The sequence below is a fragment of the Oenanthe melanoleuca genome, chromosome 5 (assembly GCF_029582105.1).
Source record: "Oenanthe melanoleuca isolate GR-GAL-2019-014 chromosome 5, OMel1.0, whole genome shotgun sequence".
Classification (NCBI taxonomy): domain Eukaryota; kingdom Metazoa; phylum Chordata; class Aves; order Passeriformes; family Muscicapidae; genus Oenanthe; species Oenanthe melanoleuca.
In genome coordinates this window covers 36120081-36139324 of record NC_079339.1, presented here as the reverse complement: position 1 = coordinate 36139324, position 19244 = coordinate 36120081, and the positions used below count along the sequence as shown (strand labels likewise).

General features: G+C 38.4%; 1 protein-coding gene across 2 annotated transcripts in view; it reads right to left on the bottom strand.

Annotated features, from left to right (window-relative positions):
- NPAS3 (neuronal PAS domain protein 3) overlaps window positions 1-19244 on the bottom strand; it is a 581412-nt gene that overhangs the window by 2802 nt on the left and 559366 nt on the right. For both annotated transcript variants that reach the window (XM_056493937.1, XM_056493938.1), the window contains 3 exons: window positions 7498-7645; window positions 4294-4409; window positions 1-1464 (listed from right to left, as the gene is read on the bottom strand). The exon at window positions 1-1464 is cut by the window's left edge and continues 2802 nt beyond it. In XM_056493937.1, coding sequence (XP_056349912.1) covers window positions 155-1464; window positions 4294-4409; window positions 7498-7645 — 1574 coding nt within the window. In that variant the 3' untranslated portion in view covers window positions 1-154. The remainder of the gene's footprint in view (window positions 1465-4293; window positions 4410-7497; window positions 7646-19244) is intronic.

Genomic DNA, 19244 nt, shown 5'->3' with positions numbered 1-19244 from the left:
AAGTCAAGTTAAAGAGAAAGGGAATGAAATGGGGACCATCATATTGAGATAATAAGCTGACCTGCTCAAATTCAAAGTGCTAGAATTAAAGGTCTAAATTAAAACATAGTCTATGCCTCAGAGTATAACACTGAACACAGTATGTGGTCATATTTCAATCCTCTTTCCGTTCCAGAGTCTGTGTAGTGTGAATGCCATTGCTGTACACAGGAAATGGAAGAGTGGAAAAAAGTCCTTCGGCAGTTGTGAACACATTCCCTGCAGGCATTTGGGTCAGACTGGCCCCGCTCACAGCACTTCCAAAGGGTCCCGACATGTTGAGTCGGTGAACGTGGTGGTAGAGCATTTCCATCGGTGTTTTAGGATCCAGCCCAAAGCTGGGGCTGTTAACATCAACAAAGTTAACAGCGTGGGTGTTGGGGAGGAGGTTGCCCTGCATGGCTAGAGTAACTTCAGCTGGAGCATAGCGAATAGTGCCAGTGGTGTAGACCCTCTGAGCAGCAGTGCTGGTCGCAGCAAGGGTTCCTGTTACCCTGTGAACCAAAGGAAGCACCACATTGCCTGCCTGTAACCTCTGAAGGGCTTCCAGATCCCCCGTGTACAACAAAGAGTTGGACGCCGTGGGACCGCCTGGATGTTTGTCCCTTGGAGATGCTGAAAGTGGGGGTGACAAAGGGTCAGAGGACACTGGAGCCAAGGCCGAGTTGGATGAGGTGCTGAACTGAGTTTTACGGCTGGCAGTATTTTCAGTCCCTGGAGGGGTGAGAACAGAGTCTGGAATGGAGACATGTAAACTACTGCTGGCTTGGGGGGAAGGGAAGTGCTCGGAGCTGGGGGGCTTGGTCATACTGTAGGGTGATTCATTCCTTGAGATTTCCCTGTTGGGTGGGTAATTCCAAATACTGCTATCATTATCAAAATTGATAGGTTCTGAGATTTCTGTTTTAATTTTGAGCACTGAGGCACTGTTTGGTGACGAGAGCAGCTGGGGCTGGTCCACCAAAGCTGAGTCAAGTCCATTTGGACTTGAGGTGCTTGACAGCCTTCTCCGGGTCATGCTGCCTCCCTTCTGCTTTTTTCTCCTCTTCTTCCTCTTCTGATGTTTGCTGGAAGACTGGGCATTTACTTCACCTGCACTGTCTGAGTCCTTGGCACTGTCGGAGGTCAGTGATTCACAGTTCTGCAAGCGCAAGTCTGACTCACTCTCAACGTAGCGCTCCACCTTGATCTGCATAGAGCCAAGAGTGCCAAAACTGTCCTCAGGGGCCTTTTGATTCTCGAAGTCTGAGTTTTCAAAGCTGTCATCACTGTCCCTGCTGTCCTGGTTGCTGGAGCTGTTCCCATCCTCATTACAGTTCATTTCATTATCTGACTGATTTCCTGACTTTTTCCTGTCGGATTCAGGGTCTTCACTGTTTTCTGACTGGTTTCCTTTCTCGTCTGACTTTGAGTTCTCATTGTCCTCTGGAGCAAAATGAAAGTGAAACAAAGCATTAGCAATAGGTACATCATATTATAATCCAAGTCCAGATTTCTACCTACCAATGAGATTGGATTTGCTTTAACCTTTTTTGGCTCTCTTCTGTAAAGAATGCATTTCTTTTTTTCAGTGTTGTGTTGGGAGAGTTTTGATCACCAGGAATGTCTCTGACTCAGGTCTGTCAATGCACTAGAAGCCTGTGCTATATGGCTGCACCTCGATGGAGGGGGCCTTTTCATCTGCTCACCGGACAAGAATCATGTTGACAGCTGTGAGCACAATGGCATTGTAGCCGTGCCATCCAAAGAGGAGGCAGTGAACAATCCCATTATCACTGTTATGTTCTGGAGATTGTTCTTTCACATCCATGTTCTCCTACAGTGGGCAGGCATCCACATGTAGCACTTTTTACTAAAGATTCTAGTACTCTCATCTCATTTTCCTTTGACCATTGCCACTTTTGAAGTGGCATAAAGTCTCTAGCTGCAGTGGAATTACTGCTGATTTCTTCCTGTGTGAGAGGAGAAGCAACTCGTGTATAAATCTGAATGAATAAATACACTAGTTAAAATGAATGAATGAATAAACCAGTTTATTGTTAAAAAAATTATGCTATGTTGTTAGACTCTTCCCATATTCTCCTGAAGGACAACAAGTATAAAAAAATACAGAAAAAATAATCAGACAGTGAATTAAATTCTTGATTGATCCAAATCATCTAAAGACCATTGAAAATAGTATAGCTACAGTCCTGAGAAGCTGTCACTCTTCTTGCCTGAGTTCATTTAATTATAATTCTAATATGGGTGAGATAAACACTCTAGGCCACTGGACTCGGAGAGCCAAAGCTGCTTTGAGACTGAATATGCTCCATTATCACACACTGTTTGAAAGGGTCATGAAAGGTTTCAGGAAACCCCGTCCTTTACAGACCAGCCAGAAATCTTTTGTTGCCTAATAAAAGATGTTTTTCACTCATCAGAGCCAAGTACTACCCTTTTCAATATCCTTGTTTTAGGTGGAGAGGGGAAGGACTGGTTTGCCTCTAAAGATATTGGTTCCTTCTGGAGCCATGTCAATACCAAACTATTTCCCAGAAGTGCTGAAGGTGGGTTTGACAGGAAAGCTGCCTGAGCATTCAGGACACTGCACTTCACAAGTCACTTAGTGGGACTTTTGCTTGTGTGAGCAGCAGCGGAGACACCCTTCCTTGGGAAAAATAAAATCTATAGGAACAAAGTAGCAGCTGTAAACCCCTATGTCTCATCCAGCTTTCTGTTCCAGCTAGGATTGAATTTGTCCTGCAATTTTTTCTTACTTTTTTTGAAGGTGCTTTAAGGCCATGGTGTCTTGCTGGGGAAGAGTGGTCTTAGAGTGATACGGTCTAAACTACGCAATATTTGCCTGGGATTATATCTCAGCTTGAACTGAATTTGTTGGTTTCATCCAAAATACTGTTCAAATTTCAGATCATTCGGCATTTCTATTTAATTCCTTTGAAATAAACAAGCCCCTGCATCTTCTGTCTTCCAAAACTCAAGACATCTCCTGAGATGGAGATATTTGTGCACCTTTGGAATGCTGTCTTGCTCTGCATCAGCTTTAGAAGTCATGAATGTACATGTCCTTCTCATGTTCTCACCTGGAGAAACTTCCAGTGCATATGGGAAATGCAAATTGTTCTCCACATATGTGTTATTTGGCTGTTCAGAAACAAGACAGCATAAAGGAAGCACTGAGAATGGATGAAGAAATTCCCAATGACAGTGGTCAGCAAGCCTGCACATTGACTTAAACTAAGCTGTCAAAGGAGAACAAATAAAAGTACAGCCATAATGTAATGTAATATAATATAATATAATATAATATAATATAATATAATATAATATAATAGCCTGACCCTCTTCTTGCTTTCTCTTGATTTATATCACCATGATCCATTTTCTCTAGACTTTTTCGTTGTTATCATAGACCTGAGAAAAAAATTATCTATCTATCTATCTATCTATCTATCTATCTATCTATCTATCTATCCATCCATCCATCCATCCATCCATCCATCCATCCATCCATCCTATATACAGCAGCCACAACAGAGAAATGTCGTCACTTCTTGGACTACAGGAAAACACACTTCTTTCAAGGCCAGATGTGCCTAGGTAACCACTGTTAAAACTAACAGGGAATGTGTGAACCATCTGTGTACTGGACCATCTGTGGAATTAATTTACACATAGAGTTTGACATGTACACTAGTTTTTAAAAAACAGCTGAACTTCCAGACTTAAGGAGCTTAGAAACAAGTTCTCAAACCCACACATTTTAATTAAATATAACTTTTAACCCAAGAAAACTCTCAAATTTTTCAATCTTCACTGCCCCCTAGTGAGACTCTTCAAGAATGTATTTATACAGGGAAAAGAGTTATAAAGATTGACAGTAGAGACCTCTCTGTAGAATGCCTGCCTACTTTGGAAAGAGAAGAGATTGAATTTTATCCAGCAGTTGAAATCCCAAGTCCTCTGCACAAGGCACAATACCTGTTCATAAGCACAGCTGGGAAATCAAATATTTAGTTTGGTGCTATGTAGGCAAGAATGCATAAAAAAGTGAAGAGAAATTCTGAGGAAATGGAAATGCTAAGTCATTAAAAGATTTTGCTAGTGTTTTTCAATTTAATGTTATATGATTTTTTTTTTGTTATAATGGAGCAATACTTGAGAAGTAAAAGCAACTGTAAGAAGTAAAAGCTGACCATGTGGCTTTCACAATATGAACCTCTTGTAGGTGTAAAGGCACACCATGTGTGTTACCTGAGTTGTCCTTTGAGTCTGATTCAGAGTCAGAGGTCTCTGAGGATTCCGAGGTTTTCTCTGGCAGATGAGGAAGTTGTGCAATATCCATTGGAGTGTCCTTGTACTCTGGGTTACTGAAGAGGATACAGCAAATATAAACACAATTGGATGATTTGCAATTTCATGAATTTTTTCTCTTTTCATATCAAAGTTCAGGAACAAAGAACATAAATAGGAAGAATAGCAGATTAAACACAGAAACATATATTTTTGGCTTCAGAGCTTCACAGCACGAATTTTGTGAAGGCTTATTTTAATACTGCAGTCAAATACTTTTATTGACCAGGTACTAAACCTTGTTTGATTCTAGTGAAGTTATAGAGCTATCAAAGCATCCTTGCTGAAGTGGGACATCATGGCTTGTGTGATATCTAGCAGTAAAGCCACACTGTGTAATCATCCAACAACAAAATATCTCGTTTTCGATCCCATTTCTGTGCCTGGGAGGACAGGGAGAGTGTTTTAACTTTTCCAATCTGCTTCTCTCCCACTGGCAATGTCTATTAGAGTTATCTCTGTAAAAATGTTCTCTATCAACCTTGTCAGTCCTTTCAATACCTGTTTTGCTCAACATTCCATTTTAATCAAGCATATCATACATGAAGTTATTATGAAGGTGCTCAGCTAAGGCTAAAGAATTGACCACTGCTCCAAAGAATCTACCCAAAAATTAGATAAAATAGGCTACATATTTTTTAAACACTGCACACACACATCCACATCAGGAAGAAACCGAAAGCAACCTCTCTAACTATGTGACAGATGCACATGTGCATGTTAAGATGCATATGTTAGGGATAAAGAACTGTCAACACACCCATTATAATCATATCTTCATCTGCTCATGTGGTGCTCACCTGTGACTTGTTAGCAATGAACATGACTGCAATCTAAAAAAGCTACACTGCTAGAGAAATGGAAGAAAACCCCTACAACACTATGCTTTTGCTTGGTTTGTACCTTTTGAAATGTGTTCCTTTCTTAAATGCATGTAAATTCAGGGGAACAGACTAACCATAAGAGGTAGAGAGTATTAAAAATAACAAAGTCTTTAATAATTTTTGAATAGGTGAGCGTTTCCATCCAGTTCAAATTCAAGTCCTGAGTCCTGCACAGAACAATAAGAGGCAGCACTTGGGGTGCCTGACACACTATCACAATGACACTATGCTCATATTCAGCCTCTCAGAGTGTACTGTGAATACTCTGAGTTCACATTGAGATGCCATATTATGATTATCATCTTTATGGCTTCGTCCTGACAAAGTGACTTTATTCTGTTACATCCCAGGGCAGTCCCCAAATTTGCCTCCTCCAAGCAAAAGATGTTTGAGGGCTTTCACACTGTGAATAACAAGTTGCTAGAACAAGAACAGCATTAATCCTCCCTGTCACTGTAATTAGTCTATCCTTTTACAGACAGCTGAATCATACTTTCTAATGCATGGAAATGTATACAGACCAGTACTCCTGCTAAGAGTAGACCTAATTATGCCTTGATCTGTTATTAAAATATTATTTGGGCATTTGGATCTTTTGTGTATTCCAGTACAAGGAGAAATCTAAATTAAAAATACAAATTCAGTGAAGATGTTAATATTTCTATAACAAAGTGGTGAATGGAATACACTCGAAAACTCAGGTTCTGGGAGGATACCTGGGAAGACCAACTGCTTTTCTTTTTTTATTAGGTGTATTCTGCTTGTAGAGAAAATTATTTTGTGGGATGTTTGTGGACTAGGTTCACCTGTTGTCTGGAAAGCAGCAAAGGGGACAGAGGCAGCTGTTCATAATTCTTATGGATGACTTTTACAGCTAGAGCTGTAAATATGAGAACATTTCTGGGCATTTTGCAGCCCTGTTAAGGACCGAGGCAGTGAAGCTGCCTCAATTCAGAATTGTCAGCCTTAAGCTGACCTCTTGAAATGCCACATTCTGCCTCACACTTGCAAAAAAAAGACAAAAAAAACCAGCAGGATAAGGATATATTCAGAAAAGTCTGTGCTCAATCATAATAGGACAAAAAAATTGCAAGTGCCAGTGAAAACTCCGCTACTGTGCAAGGTTTCCCACAGTAGCCCTACAATGCTCTCCTGCCAGGGATTTCTTCCTTCTCTTCCCCAAAAGGGGAATCAAAAGCATTTCAACATGCAAGTTTAGGCAGGCACAGTCTCTTCAGGGCTTGCTGGTCTTGGCATAATAAGTCACAATCTAACCCCTAGACATCACTTTGAACTCTCATGGCATCAAAGGGAATGTAACAAACCATGACAAGCAACTTAAAAAGAGAACAGGCCAGAAAATGACAATTGCATTTCATGACAATCTCAAGGTTTCAAATTTTTTTGTTTGTTTGTCCTGTTTTGGAACGAAACAGAAAATGTCCCAATCTTATTGAACATTTTCACAAAACAGAATGTGCTGAAAGGTATTTTCAGATGAGAAAGGTCAGGTTTATAATTCACAGTCTCTCAATGACTGTTGGTTTTCCCTTGAGCTCCGAAACCAGTCCTTTAAAAATACTTTGGTAAAACAGAATTTCTCAGGGAACAGCCTTTTATTCAAGCCATTACTGCTATTTCTGTTTAAAATATTTCTGACAGCTTAAAATAGCACTTTATAGTACTTTTATTTTTAAATCCTATTTTGCATTTTTCGGTGTGAATATTATCTGATGCTTATAGGAACAACAAAATAGTTTGAGCCTTTTTTGTCCTGAGAAAGTTCCTCTCTCTGGAGTGAGCTGCCAAATACCTTTCAGAGATAACTTTATTTTTTTGCACACCAGCAGTTTGCATTTTTAATATCCAAATAAAGCAGCGCCAAACACTTCACACCAGATTTTATAACACAGCCACTGAAAGTTGGTGTGGATAATTTTTATCTTTGAGCTCAGTTTGAGTAGATTTCAGGGCTCGCAGTAAAATGGTGGAGGGTTTATTTCAAGCCTGAGGCAGCATAATAACTCAAGAATATTCTCATGTGCAGAGATACCACAGATGCCTCAATAAACTATTAAAAAACGGCGTGGCTTTTGATGTGGACTATATGGAAAGTTCTTAACTTTCTCTGGTAGGCTGTTGTTTTTTCCCTAGACCTCTCACCGGCAGAGACAAGCAGCAGAGACAGCATTTCAAGCGAGAGGAGTGACTGGAGACCTACCTAAGGAGGTAATTGACCCAAATGATATTCTTCTCACTGGCGTTCTTGGCGTTGACAGCTATGGTTGCGCTAGATTGTATCCAGATATAACCTCCATTCTTCTGCATCCAGCGGTAATACTTTGTTACACACTGACCCTTATTCAGCACTGACAGGAAAATACAAACAAAACACAAGCAAGAGAGAGGAAATGTTAGAATTGTGGTAAAATGACCTTCGTTGCACAACGTGCCACAAGGGTAAGCAGAAGACACTTGGCTTCCCTTGGATTTAATGCCAGTGAGATGACAAACTTATACTGAAGTTCACTATAACTACAGCTACACATTTTACAGGTTTTTAAAGTATAATTTTAATCTGCTTCTGGAAACTCTAGTGGAAGAAGAAAAGTAAAAAATACTACAAATCTCTATGGTTCTCGGAATACTTATTGCTGTGTGGACATTTCCAATGCATTCAATGTCAAACTGTAAAAAAAGAAAAGGAAAAAAAGAGGCAAATTTATATGTGATTTATTCATAGCTCCTAGGTAGACCTCTTTGAGATTCTGGATATTTGAAAGGTTTGGGAAGATACTCTACCCCTGCTGCTTTGATCATTTCTCCTCATTGCAGGCGATATCAACCACTGAACTTATACATCTGTTTCTTTGATCTTGTCAAACAGAATTTACAGTTCTCAGATGAACCAAATCTCCACTGGTCAGTGGGGGAAAAGTCTTTGGAGGATTTACTTTCTACCAGAGCCAAGTAAATCCACCAACAGGCTGAGAAAGAGGCCTAAGGGAGGCACGGAATGGCTTGGTTAGAGCCCAGGAGTGACAGCTCTCTCCAATGCTTGAAATGTGCCAGGAGACAGAGGAAGAAGTAAAAGCAATCAGTAACATGAAACTGTTAAACGCTCTCAGCGAGACAGCTTAGAAATACAGATGTTTAAAGTAATACTTCAGCCAAAATATTGCCCAGTGTAAACGGATTCGTTTTGTGCCTGACTCTTCCGAGTCAGGGGAAGGGAATAGAAGGCAGACCTTTCAGTGGAAGGGAGCAGAATGGTTTTATAAACCCACAAACTGCACCAGATGTGGGCAGGGCTGTGGCTGGAGCCCTTTCTCCCCGAATTCCTCTCCATTCCCACAGAGCTTGGTGCACTAGAGGGCAGTGTGCCTTCACATTCACCACCTGCTTTTGTCATGTCCTTGTCTCCGTCTGCTAAAATGAAAAACCTCTAACTGCTGTAATAAATTTGGCTAAATTAGCTGCTAAATGGTTATCTCAAGTAATATGTATTTGCATTAATCATCTTGCTCTAAACCAGAACAAGCCAGAGTCCTAAAGACGTAGTAAATTCATATTGTCCATTTAATTACGGCTAATAAGTGCTTCATATACAATAGTTTAATGAAGTACATTTTCTTTTTTTTCTCTTTTTTTTTTTTTTTTTAAATTTTTTTTTTTTTTTGAGAGAAAAGAAAAGAAGTCACTTTGGAAAAGGATAAGTATTTAAGGCAGTAAAGTTCCTACCATAAATGTGACAAATGACACTTTGGAGCTTTCAAGTTAACCAAATGTCTATACCCCCAATTATACATATGAATGAATCTATATCTAAATCCGTGCACAGCAGATATCTACAGAAAAAGATGTTTACAAAGGCAGCCATACAAACAGTGATGTTTCCTTACCTTGGAGGTACCCCCCAACCCCCAGTGCAATTTTTCAACTACTAGAGAAAAATATGCATGTAAAGTGAATGTGAAGAGCAAGTTATGTTCAGCTATAATATAAACAAATATTTGTATTTGGGTCTTGTTGTTTTTCAGCAGCCTCTAGTGAACTAAGTTTGTTTCTAGCAGACATCAATATTTCCCTAAATTTTTACTTTTGTATTTCAAGCTCTAAATATTCTACTATGATAATTCATTGTCTTCAAAACCTCATTATACAGCAGAATAAAGATAAAATATGAACAACTGACTACCCAGCATTTCTGTCAAACCAATGTTGTAAGCCACTTTAGAAAACAATCTCACATAAATTAGCCCAACTTTATCAGTTACGAAGAATAAGGGAAGAAAAGCACTGCTGTAAGTTTTGATAATGGTAGGCATTTCCATCTCAGTAAAACAGGGCATTCAAAATACTCTGCTTACAGCTGAGTGTAAAACTGATGTGCACACAGGTGTGGAGTGATACTTTTCCAGATCTCCTGGAAACATGAATACTCACAGTTGAGTGCAGGAGCTGGTAAAATCTATCTGCACTTGTATCTGCTAAATACACTATTGTCTTCCTTGGAACAGTTTCTATCTAGGGAGTTTACTGTGCTACACAGATGTCAAAGGACAACTGTCCACATACATATTTGAAAATCAAAGTACCAGGTGAGTCACTAGCCAGTGATGAAGGGCATGCTGCAATTCTGAACAGTGAGAGTTATAAGGACCCAGGTTCTTCAACTCTTTTGGTCATCCTAGAGAAGTCCTTCATCCTTCAGTAACTTTTATATTGGTTGTTGCACCACTGGAAAAGTCTGTGTCATGGACTGAACAGAGAATTCATTTCAGATCTATGGAAAAGAGGAAAAGATGCCTGCTTTTTCAAGAATGAGAATTCAGTGTGTCAGAGCTATATACAAACCATCTATACTCAGAGTTCAGGCTCCCAAGTACAAAGAATACATCCAAAGAATGTCTGGAATACTGCATTAAAAATGAACTTTTCATGAAGTTCATCTACCTGCAAATTCCCACTCTATTTTTGGCCAGCTCAGATATATTACCAGATACACAGAATTTTCCTTGCTGCATCTGTCTAAAGCACATTTCATATAAGAGATTTGTGGACCACACTCTGAAGGAAGTAAGTCCCATGATTCAATATAAAAATTCTCTCTGTAAAGGGATTCTTTGGCAGGCAAGTTGCACTGTGCTGCTAAATCTGGTTCTTACCTCCTCTGAGAGTGCACTAAGCCAGGTCAGTTCTGAAAATTCACAGTATATCTTGGAAAGAAATTTCTAAATGTGATGAAAGAAGACAATGAAAAAAAAATTGTAATGTTTTTAAATTTACAGCATTTCTTAACTGCTGGCATTGCCAACCTGCAACTTAGAAATTAGATAAGAATTTTGAGGCAAAAAAAAGCAATTTTAAGGAGGCATCAGGGAGGGAAATCTATCCAGTTTATTGATAATCTAGTGTTACTGAGTAAAGCCCAGTTTCATTTTAAAGATCTTCAGTTTACAGGTGTGGAGAGTCCATTAATAAAGTCACTGATTTTGAGAAGAAATGAAAGCAAAGAGTCACACCACTAAAATCTGATTGGGAACAGACCATACATTTCATGTGAAGTTATGTTTTCTAACAACAGACCATGCATTTCAATTTAGCATAAACTTCTGAAAATGTAATGCCATGTAGATTACATCCTGAATTTTCAGGGTATTTTGTTTTGAGGCAAATCCCTCACTCACTGAGCAGTGTAAATAATTTTATATTTCTATTTGTTTTATATATGGAGTACCCAACATGGCAGACAAGGCAAGACTTGTGATTACATTGGTGGGATGGTGCATGTGATGGGATTATGCAGGATTGGGTAATATATTTTTAAAAAATACACACACACAGACACATATACACAAACCCTCTAATCAAAGGGACTAACTGAGGGTTAATGTTTTAAAATTGGTGACCTTTATGTCAGCTACACAGATGTATTTGCTAAAATGGTGGATGCTAAACCTGATTAAAATTTGCTGAAATGTTATCTAGTTCCTCAATTTGAATTCAGTTGTTGGCATGCAAGAAGTGCACAGTATGTCATGCTAAGAAATAAAAAAACCCATCACTTATTTCTCAAAGTATGAATATATTGCTGTGTACACAGTTCCCAACAGAGGGATTTCAGTTTTCCTTGGTAGCTTTGTGCACAGCAATATTCTTGTAGCGGTGGAATGAAGGAGGGGGAAAAAGAAGAAACAGTCAGTGTTCTTTGCAGGAACCTATTTCTGTTAGAAAATTAAAATAAATCAGTACAAGTTTGTCTTCAGAAATATGGTTACAAATAGAAAAAGAACATAGTTTCTTCCTGTAAGGCTGTTCTGAGAAATCAAAGCCAAAGCTTCTAAATAGTGAGTTGTGTTTTAAAAGAAGGAAGTAGCTTAATTCAGTTTGAAGAGGAGATGAAGAAATTGTGTATCAAAAGCAGTCTTTTAGCAAAGTCCCTTACAAAAGGACATTTTACTCATGTGCATATGCATTTAAAAGCTACACTATATTGCGTATTCAGGTAAGTATTGAGTAAATAGGAAATGATGAGATCATCTTACATATTCACACAGCTTCACAAAGAGCCTCTTTATAATCGGTGAAAATATTGAGGTTACATCTGCTGTGCTATTCACCCTTCTCCTTGAAATACCTTTATCAATGACTGGATGGTATTGATACTGAACTCCTCTCACAGTAAACTTATAAGAATATTTTTAATTTACTGCAGGAGAATGAAATTGCCGTAGTTAATACTACAGTTGGATACTTAGCTGCAGCCACAAGTACTCTTTCTACATTCACAAAACTGGCAGACGAAACATGAAAAGGAATACTGACTCTTTAATCTCCTCTTCTCCACCTAAGGCCCAAGGCAAGCTGACAGGGTAACTTCGTTCTGGAAACAGAGGGGTTTTTATTTTTTTAATTCTGGATTACTTTTTCTTCTGCTTTTGAAAACTGTGGGCTATAGGGGAATGAACCTGGCATAGACTTAAAACAAGAACAAGTTTCTTTATCTGAAAAGTTACAGTCCTTGATGCTTACAGGAAGGTCATTTTCAAAACCCACAGGAAAAATAGCATCACAGCCAGAAAGAGTGCATTAAGTGCCTTATTTGCTTGTAACAGAGACAGTTTTCCATTTAGAACAGCTCCGAGGATCAAGTGAGTCTTTGATGTTGTAAGGACTTTCCTATAGATTTTGCAATTAGTGAGCTAGATGTTTTAAATAGTTGGTATCCACAAATTGGATTTTAGCAATGAAAAATATTTAGCAATGTTAAATGATACTTGCTGCAGAATTGCCAGCTGGATGATAGGAGTGATGCGGTGAGGAATCATATGTCAACTACGTAATTCTCCACAAAGAGTCCTGTCTTGGATCTCCTACTTGGGGTAGAGTGAGGAGGAGGGGACTTCAGCCTGGACAGTGTGCAAAGGCATTGTCTACCTCCTGGGCCAACAGCAAGGCCTTCAGAGCAGATTGCTTGTGTCTTGGCTTGCAATACAGGATGTGGCCAGAAATGTGTATTCTATCACCATCCATTGAAGCTGGGTGGGGCAGTGACCCTTATCTGTGTGGCACGTATTATCTGCTAATGGGCCATCTTTAAAACCAGGTGGGGCAATCATCTTTATCTTTTCCACAACCCATCCTCCCTCCAGGAAGATATCATCTGCTGCTGGCCCATTAAGTCTGATAAAATAAGTCTGACTGATAAAATTACATCATCCCACTGGGAGATGCTCCACCCAGGGGGAGGAGCCAAGCCTTTCCTACCTATATAAAAACTGGGATTTTGGGCACCAAAGCAGCCTTTTTCCATTGAATTCCAGAGGAAAACCAGACCTTTCCACATCATCCCTGGACCTTCAGAGGAAAACTGCACCTTCTACAGGAGCACTGCTTCAGCTGAACCAAATCTGCCACTGCAGGGGGACTGCAGCCACCATTTAATGGGACTGCTACCAGCACCCTGACTGAAAGGGTGTCAGGTTGGATTCTGACTCTGTCAGTGGTTTGGGTTTGTTCTTTGTAATACTGTATTTCTATTTTTAATTTTCCTAGAAAAGAACTGTTATTCCTAATTCCCATATCTTTGCCCGAGAGCCCCTTAATTTCCAAATTATAATAATTTGGAGGGAGGGGGGTTACATTCTCCATTTCAAAGAGAAGCTCCTCCCTTTCTTGGCAGACACCTGTCCTCCACACCAGGACAGCTTGGTAAAGAATGCCACCCTCCCATCACAAGGGTCCCTGTGGGTCATGCTGCTCTACCTCTCTTCATTGCACACAGCTCCTTACCAGCCCTGGCTGACTTACTGTATCTCAACAGAGTCCTAAGAAAAATACAAAGATGATAACTGTTTTAAGAAAATACTGGTTCTGTGAGGCTTTAGAAAGCTGCATTTTACTCACAGCATATAAAAGGAGAAAGCCCTGAGTGCTGGACAGAGAACATCTTTTTTAGCATAGGGTAGAATGCAATCTATCATGTCAATACCACTGACTGAGACCTGGCTGCTACTGTGATATGAATATCAGAGAGTAATAGTAACAGGTTTATAAACATAAATTCATCTTTTCCTACCACAAGCAGGAAGTAGCAGATCAGGTTCACGAAAGAAAACTGTACCTCACTGATATTCAAACTCCCACCCAACTTCTTCATTCACCTGGGATATTCTTTTGAGCATCTACAGTCACTCTAAAAATGCTAAGTATGGCAATTGGTTCATTGCTTACTTTGCAATCTGAAATACTGTATAATCTTCCAGTGTAGGGTTGTTACATACATAAATATGTGATAAATTAGGCAAAATTAAGTATCAACAACCTTGCAGAAAAAAAAGAGCCTTAATCAGGCATCTAGAAAAATTTGAAACCTTCAGAATGTTTAAAAACTAAGCAACAATTTTCCTGCCTCTTTGCAGAAAAGCAAATGTTAAAAATGGTCTGAGTCAAACTTAAAAAATATGGATCCATGTTAGGATTAAAGTCTGTAACTTGCCAAATGCAGTGAGGAAGGCTTTGCATGCTGCATGTGGAAATTATCTCAGATTAGGACTAGGAAGATATTTTGTTTAAAATCAATTCCATGTTATCAGTTTACACGACATTAGTTCACAGCAGCAGTGCAAATTTATTAAAACCCAACAAAGACACAAAAAATGGTGTTTCCCAGCACTCTGGAAATCACCTCCTACTTGAACAACAGAGGCACTTTTTTTTTCCCCTCTTCTTTTTGTGATTATTATAACATACCATTTTCCCACAGCCCAACATCTGAAATGACAACTTTATAATTATGCATAACCATGAATATTAACAAGACTATATAATTCTAGGTAAAATGTTTATTTCAAAACATTATGTAGGTATTGATCAAATGGAATGCAATGTACTGCTAGAGGCACTATTCAAAGGAAGCTTATGGCATGCAATTAGAAAACTGTTCTGTGGTTTCTATAGATAATATGGATGTAAATAAACTATATAAGTTTATTTTATGGCAGACTGGATCGAAAAATGAGCAGTAGATTTTTCGACCTAGGATTCTCTTGGCTTTTTTCTCTCTAAACTTTTTTTCCCCTAATGGTTTGTCTCTCTCCCCATGACTTCCATCCTGCCATAAAGTGATTTTCTTCTGTTAATATTGAAACGGTCATTTAGAAACCCAAACCTGCTTTGAACACCAACTTCAGACAGAACTTCCATTATCATTAATGAACTCTCTCTTCAAACTGTAGGGGAAAATGAAATCCCAGACCCAAATTTTGCCCTTAGCTACTAAAACTCAACATCAGAGGAGAAATTTGGCCCTGCTTGCTCAAGAAACTGAAATCTGTCTCCATCTCTCCACTAATATTAATGGCCATCATATGACAACCTATGTAAGATTAATGATTTTAGAAAATAACCCCCTCCATGCCAAATGCATCTGCAGACTACACATAACTACATCTCCCAAAAATAGGAAAAGAGGCTGAAGATCATGGAAGCAGATTGGCAGCAATATTAATTTTATCTTTGAACTCCCTGGGTTAAAGACTGTCTGTTTCAAGGACAGGATCCCTTAAACATGCTTTCATTTCTGGGATAAGGGTTCCTGTTTGGGTGCTTGGGCTGAGTGAAATGAGTGATTTCCTCAGGCTAATCTCTAGAGGAAAGGCATCCAGAGCACAGTGTCATGGTGGAATGGCACAACCAAATGTTCAAACTTCCTCAAACCACCACAAAGATTCATCACCATCTCACATCTGACAGCAGACCTTTTTGAAACATACTGTCCCTTTACACCAGATGACTTGTAAAAAGCAAAAAAAACCCCAAAGATTTCCACTTTTGTCCACAGGCCTTAAAAAGATAGCTTAGTGCTAACAAACAAACAACCAACCAACAAAAAGACCCCAAGCACAACTTTGTAAAATAAAAATTAAAATAATTTAGGAATAATTATGCATCTTGTGATCTCAGAAGCAATACTTGGCAACCTATGGACATTGGGTTAAAAGGCTTCAGGTGTTTTGAAGGATTCCCAAAGGACTGAGGCAAAGTCCTGTACCAGCCCACTCACTTTATAGGTTATCAGGCATCAAAATCAGCATGGACCCACCACGTGACACATGGATGGCAAAGCCTCAGGTGATTTATGCAGGTTCTTTCAAAGGAGTGCTAATAAGACCTACTGCCACACATTTGATATGTGCTATACAGTTTACTGATAGTGTTTTTGTGCCCTTACAGCTTTGAGAACTGTCTCCCTTAGATACACAAGGTCAGCAGTCCAGACCTTTGAAAAATAAAAAGAAGAGAAATAGCCCATAGCACTAATGGGTTTTTAAAATCCTGGAAAAATCTGCAATGGTTTCATCATACCTTCATAGTGACATTTTAGGATGGGGATTTCACAGCCTGGTAAATTACAAACAAAATCCTTAATCCATTCTTGCATTGTCAGTGGATTTTCAACACACTTTCTGATTTAGACTACAAGATGATGGAAACTTCTGGTCTCAATAACCTTGGAGAGAACCTCAGCAATGAAGGTAGACAGATATGTGACTGAAGTACTTCTGTCCTATTTTAAAATGTCATCCATTTACATCCTCTAGCAAAAAGTTAGCACAGAAATAGTTTGGTGGACAGAATGAAGGTGAAGCTGCTGAACGTGTACAGTAATATCCTTTGTTCCCATGGCTTTGCAATTTAACATATGCTTCTGCAATTTATCACAAGAATAATATCAAAATATAAACTCCTTTCTGGGCTTGGAAATTTTGAGCACAAAAAGACTTAAAAAAACCCCCAGAAAATTATTAACAGAGAAACTGGTTACCAGCAGAAGTCAGAGCTCAACCTTCACTCTATAACCCCTTAATGCAGCATGTATTTATACAGCTGGCATTATGTACAGTTTTAAGGTCAAAATAGGAGATTTTGGGTGCAAATTTCAACTTACTATGAGCTATGGAAGACACAATTGGAAGCCTACAAACTGAAATGGGAATGTACTAAATTAGTATTGCATTAGATTTAATTTGAAGATGAAATAGCATCAGGAATTAAGTTAAAAGGTTATTGATGCAAACAATATCTGAGGCATCTTGCAAAATAACTGTATATTGCTAAGCTACAGAAGGCAAAATTCTGCAACTGGGCTTAGCAGTTAATGATTTAAATAGCTTAATGATTTATCTTTGTAGAGTTTTCTGGTTTGTTTACTATCCCAATGATCAGATTCTCCAGATAAACATTTATCTACTTTACATACAGAAAATATTTGTCCAATAGAAAAAAAAATTGCATTTGAAAAACTGAGGCAAAAATATAACAAAGATTGGAAGTTTCTTGGGATTAAAAATTATTTCTGAGTATTTTTATGGTAAATTGATAATTAAACCACAAAATACAACAGTAACAACTGTCGTCCACACACAAAAATGTAAGTATCACCTGTCAAGAAATGAGCCAGCCATGAGTTAATAGTTTATAAAACAATAGTACAAGGCACACAATTGCATACAGCAAACTGGTTTTCCCCTTCTTCTGAAGAACTTGGCTTTGTTAAAAAAAAAACCAAAAAAACAACAGGGAAAGAAATTAAGCTAGACAGACCAATATCTCATGTAACCCAAAGAAGAATTTGGAGGAGCAAACACAGCATCTGCAGGATTCCAGAGCAATTCAGGCTAAAAGACACGACAAATACACACTCTTGGGTAGGCATACATCTCTTAAGATTCATTAGGACTGAAAAACAAACACTGGGCATGTGCTAAAACCAAAGCCCATTATGATCCTTTTTAGCCTTCTACGGAAAGAAAAAATAATTCCTTTACATGCTTCCATTTCTTCCAGTTTCTTGTCTCCTGTTCCCTCATCTTTCTGTATCACCACTATCTCCAGCCAAAAGGACTACAGGGTGCCAGTGTCCAACAAAAATATCTTTGCAGGTCCATACTATGGACAGAGAGAAAGATTGTGCAGGTAGTCAGACCAGCATCTCTGCAATACTTTGAAAACAACATACACTAGACTGTCTTCAGGGTGCCAGTTTGGCTTAGTTTAAGAACTGGCTAAATCCCTGACATTCTATCAACCAATTTAGAATCAATCTTGCTTTCCAGTGATGATAATAAACTTGTACAAACATGAGATTCATTTGTATATTTTAGCATTTTATTTCACTCCCGGAATGTAAAACCTGACATTGGAATCAGTTTGATTTTTTTGGTTATTGAAGATATTAAGCACTACAAGAGCATTGAAATTTCGATCTGATTAGGATAAAAATTCCTCAGGATCAAAACACTTCTTTTTTTCCCCCTACAGTTTTACTAATTGTGAGCTACTTGACATTGCAGAGTTATTCCACAGCATGATAGCAAAATATGTGAAGTATTTTACTGTTAGAAATTGTAAACTCATTCTATTTGCTTTTCATGTATTTGAGGTTATTAAGAGAATAAAAAATTATAACTGATGTACATAAGTTAAAAGGGTTAGTTCAACTACAGCTGGTAGGCTAAACCACTAAGAAATATTTTGTAGAGAATAGATTTTTTTTTTTTTTCTACTGAATATACATAAAGAAATCATGAATATATAACTGATTTAAAAGCAGACTGAGGGGGCAATATTCCTTAAAAAATAGGAGAGCCATGAAAAAGGTGAATGTGGAATGGTTTATTTTCAGAAAGACTGGATTATTCTAACCACTGGAAACCAGATAAAGTGAATGAGAAGGAGTGCTACCAAACATACTCATCAGAGACCTTTGCTTTATGGGAAATGAACTGCCCTGGCTCACTGTTCCTGAGGAATTGCATTTCTCATAGCTGTAAATCAAATCCTGAAGAAGGAGGATGATATTTTCTAAGCAATAGCTGACGACAACAGTATCTTTCTTGTCAGAGTCGGGTTTCTGAATTTAGACCTCAATTAGGATTCCAAAATGAAAAAGCATATATTATATACCAATACCAATTGGTATGTACTTGTGAACAATGTTCTTGCAAACAATATATTAATTTTGAAATGATGGTATGTTATCATATCTTTGCCCAAAAGTATATTCATGGTTGCCTTCAGAGGTCTTGACTTTTATCCTTCCTTGATGTTTTCTTAATGACCTTCATTGAACAGTAACTTGATGTTCAATGAAGACCATTAATTTTTTACAATTAAACAGAAGATGAATACTCCTACAGCTTATGACATCCATTCATTCTTAGCATGAAATGAACTTTTTAAAAATGGCTGTTACTTCTGAATGATATCAGTGTCAAGAAAAAGGGAAGAACATATGCACAGCATGGTACTCCTGAGAGCAGCAATTGCCCTTGCTGCATTCTATAGAGAGTGCTAAGACCTGATACAACAGTAATTTTCCTGATCTGCCTGGTGTTGATTTGATCAAATGTGTGCCGCTAGCTTTAAGATCAGGGATCTTGGTCACTGATGTGATGACAAGAA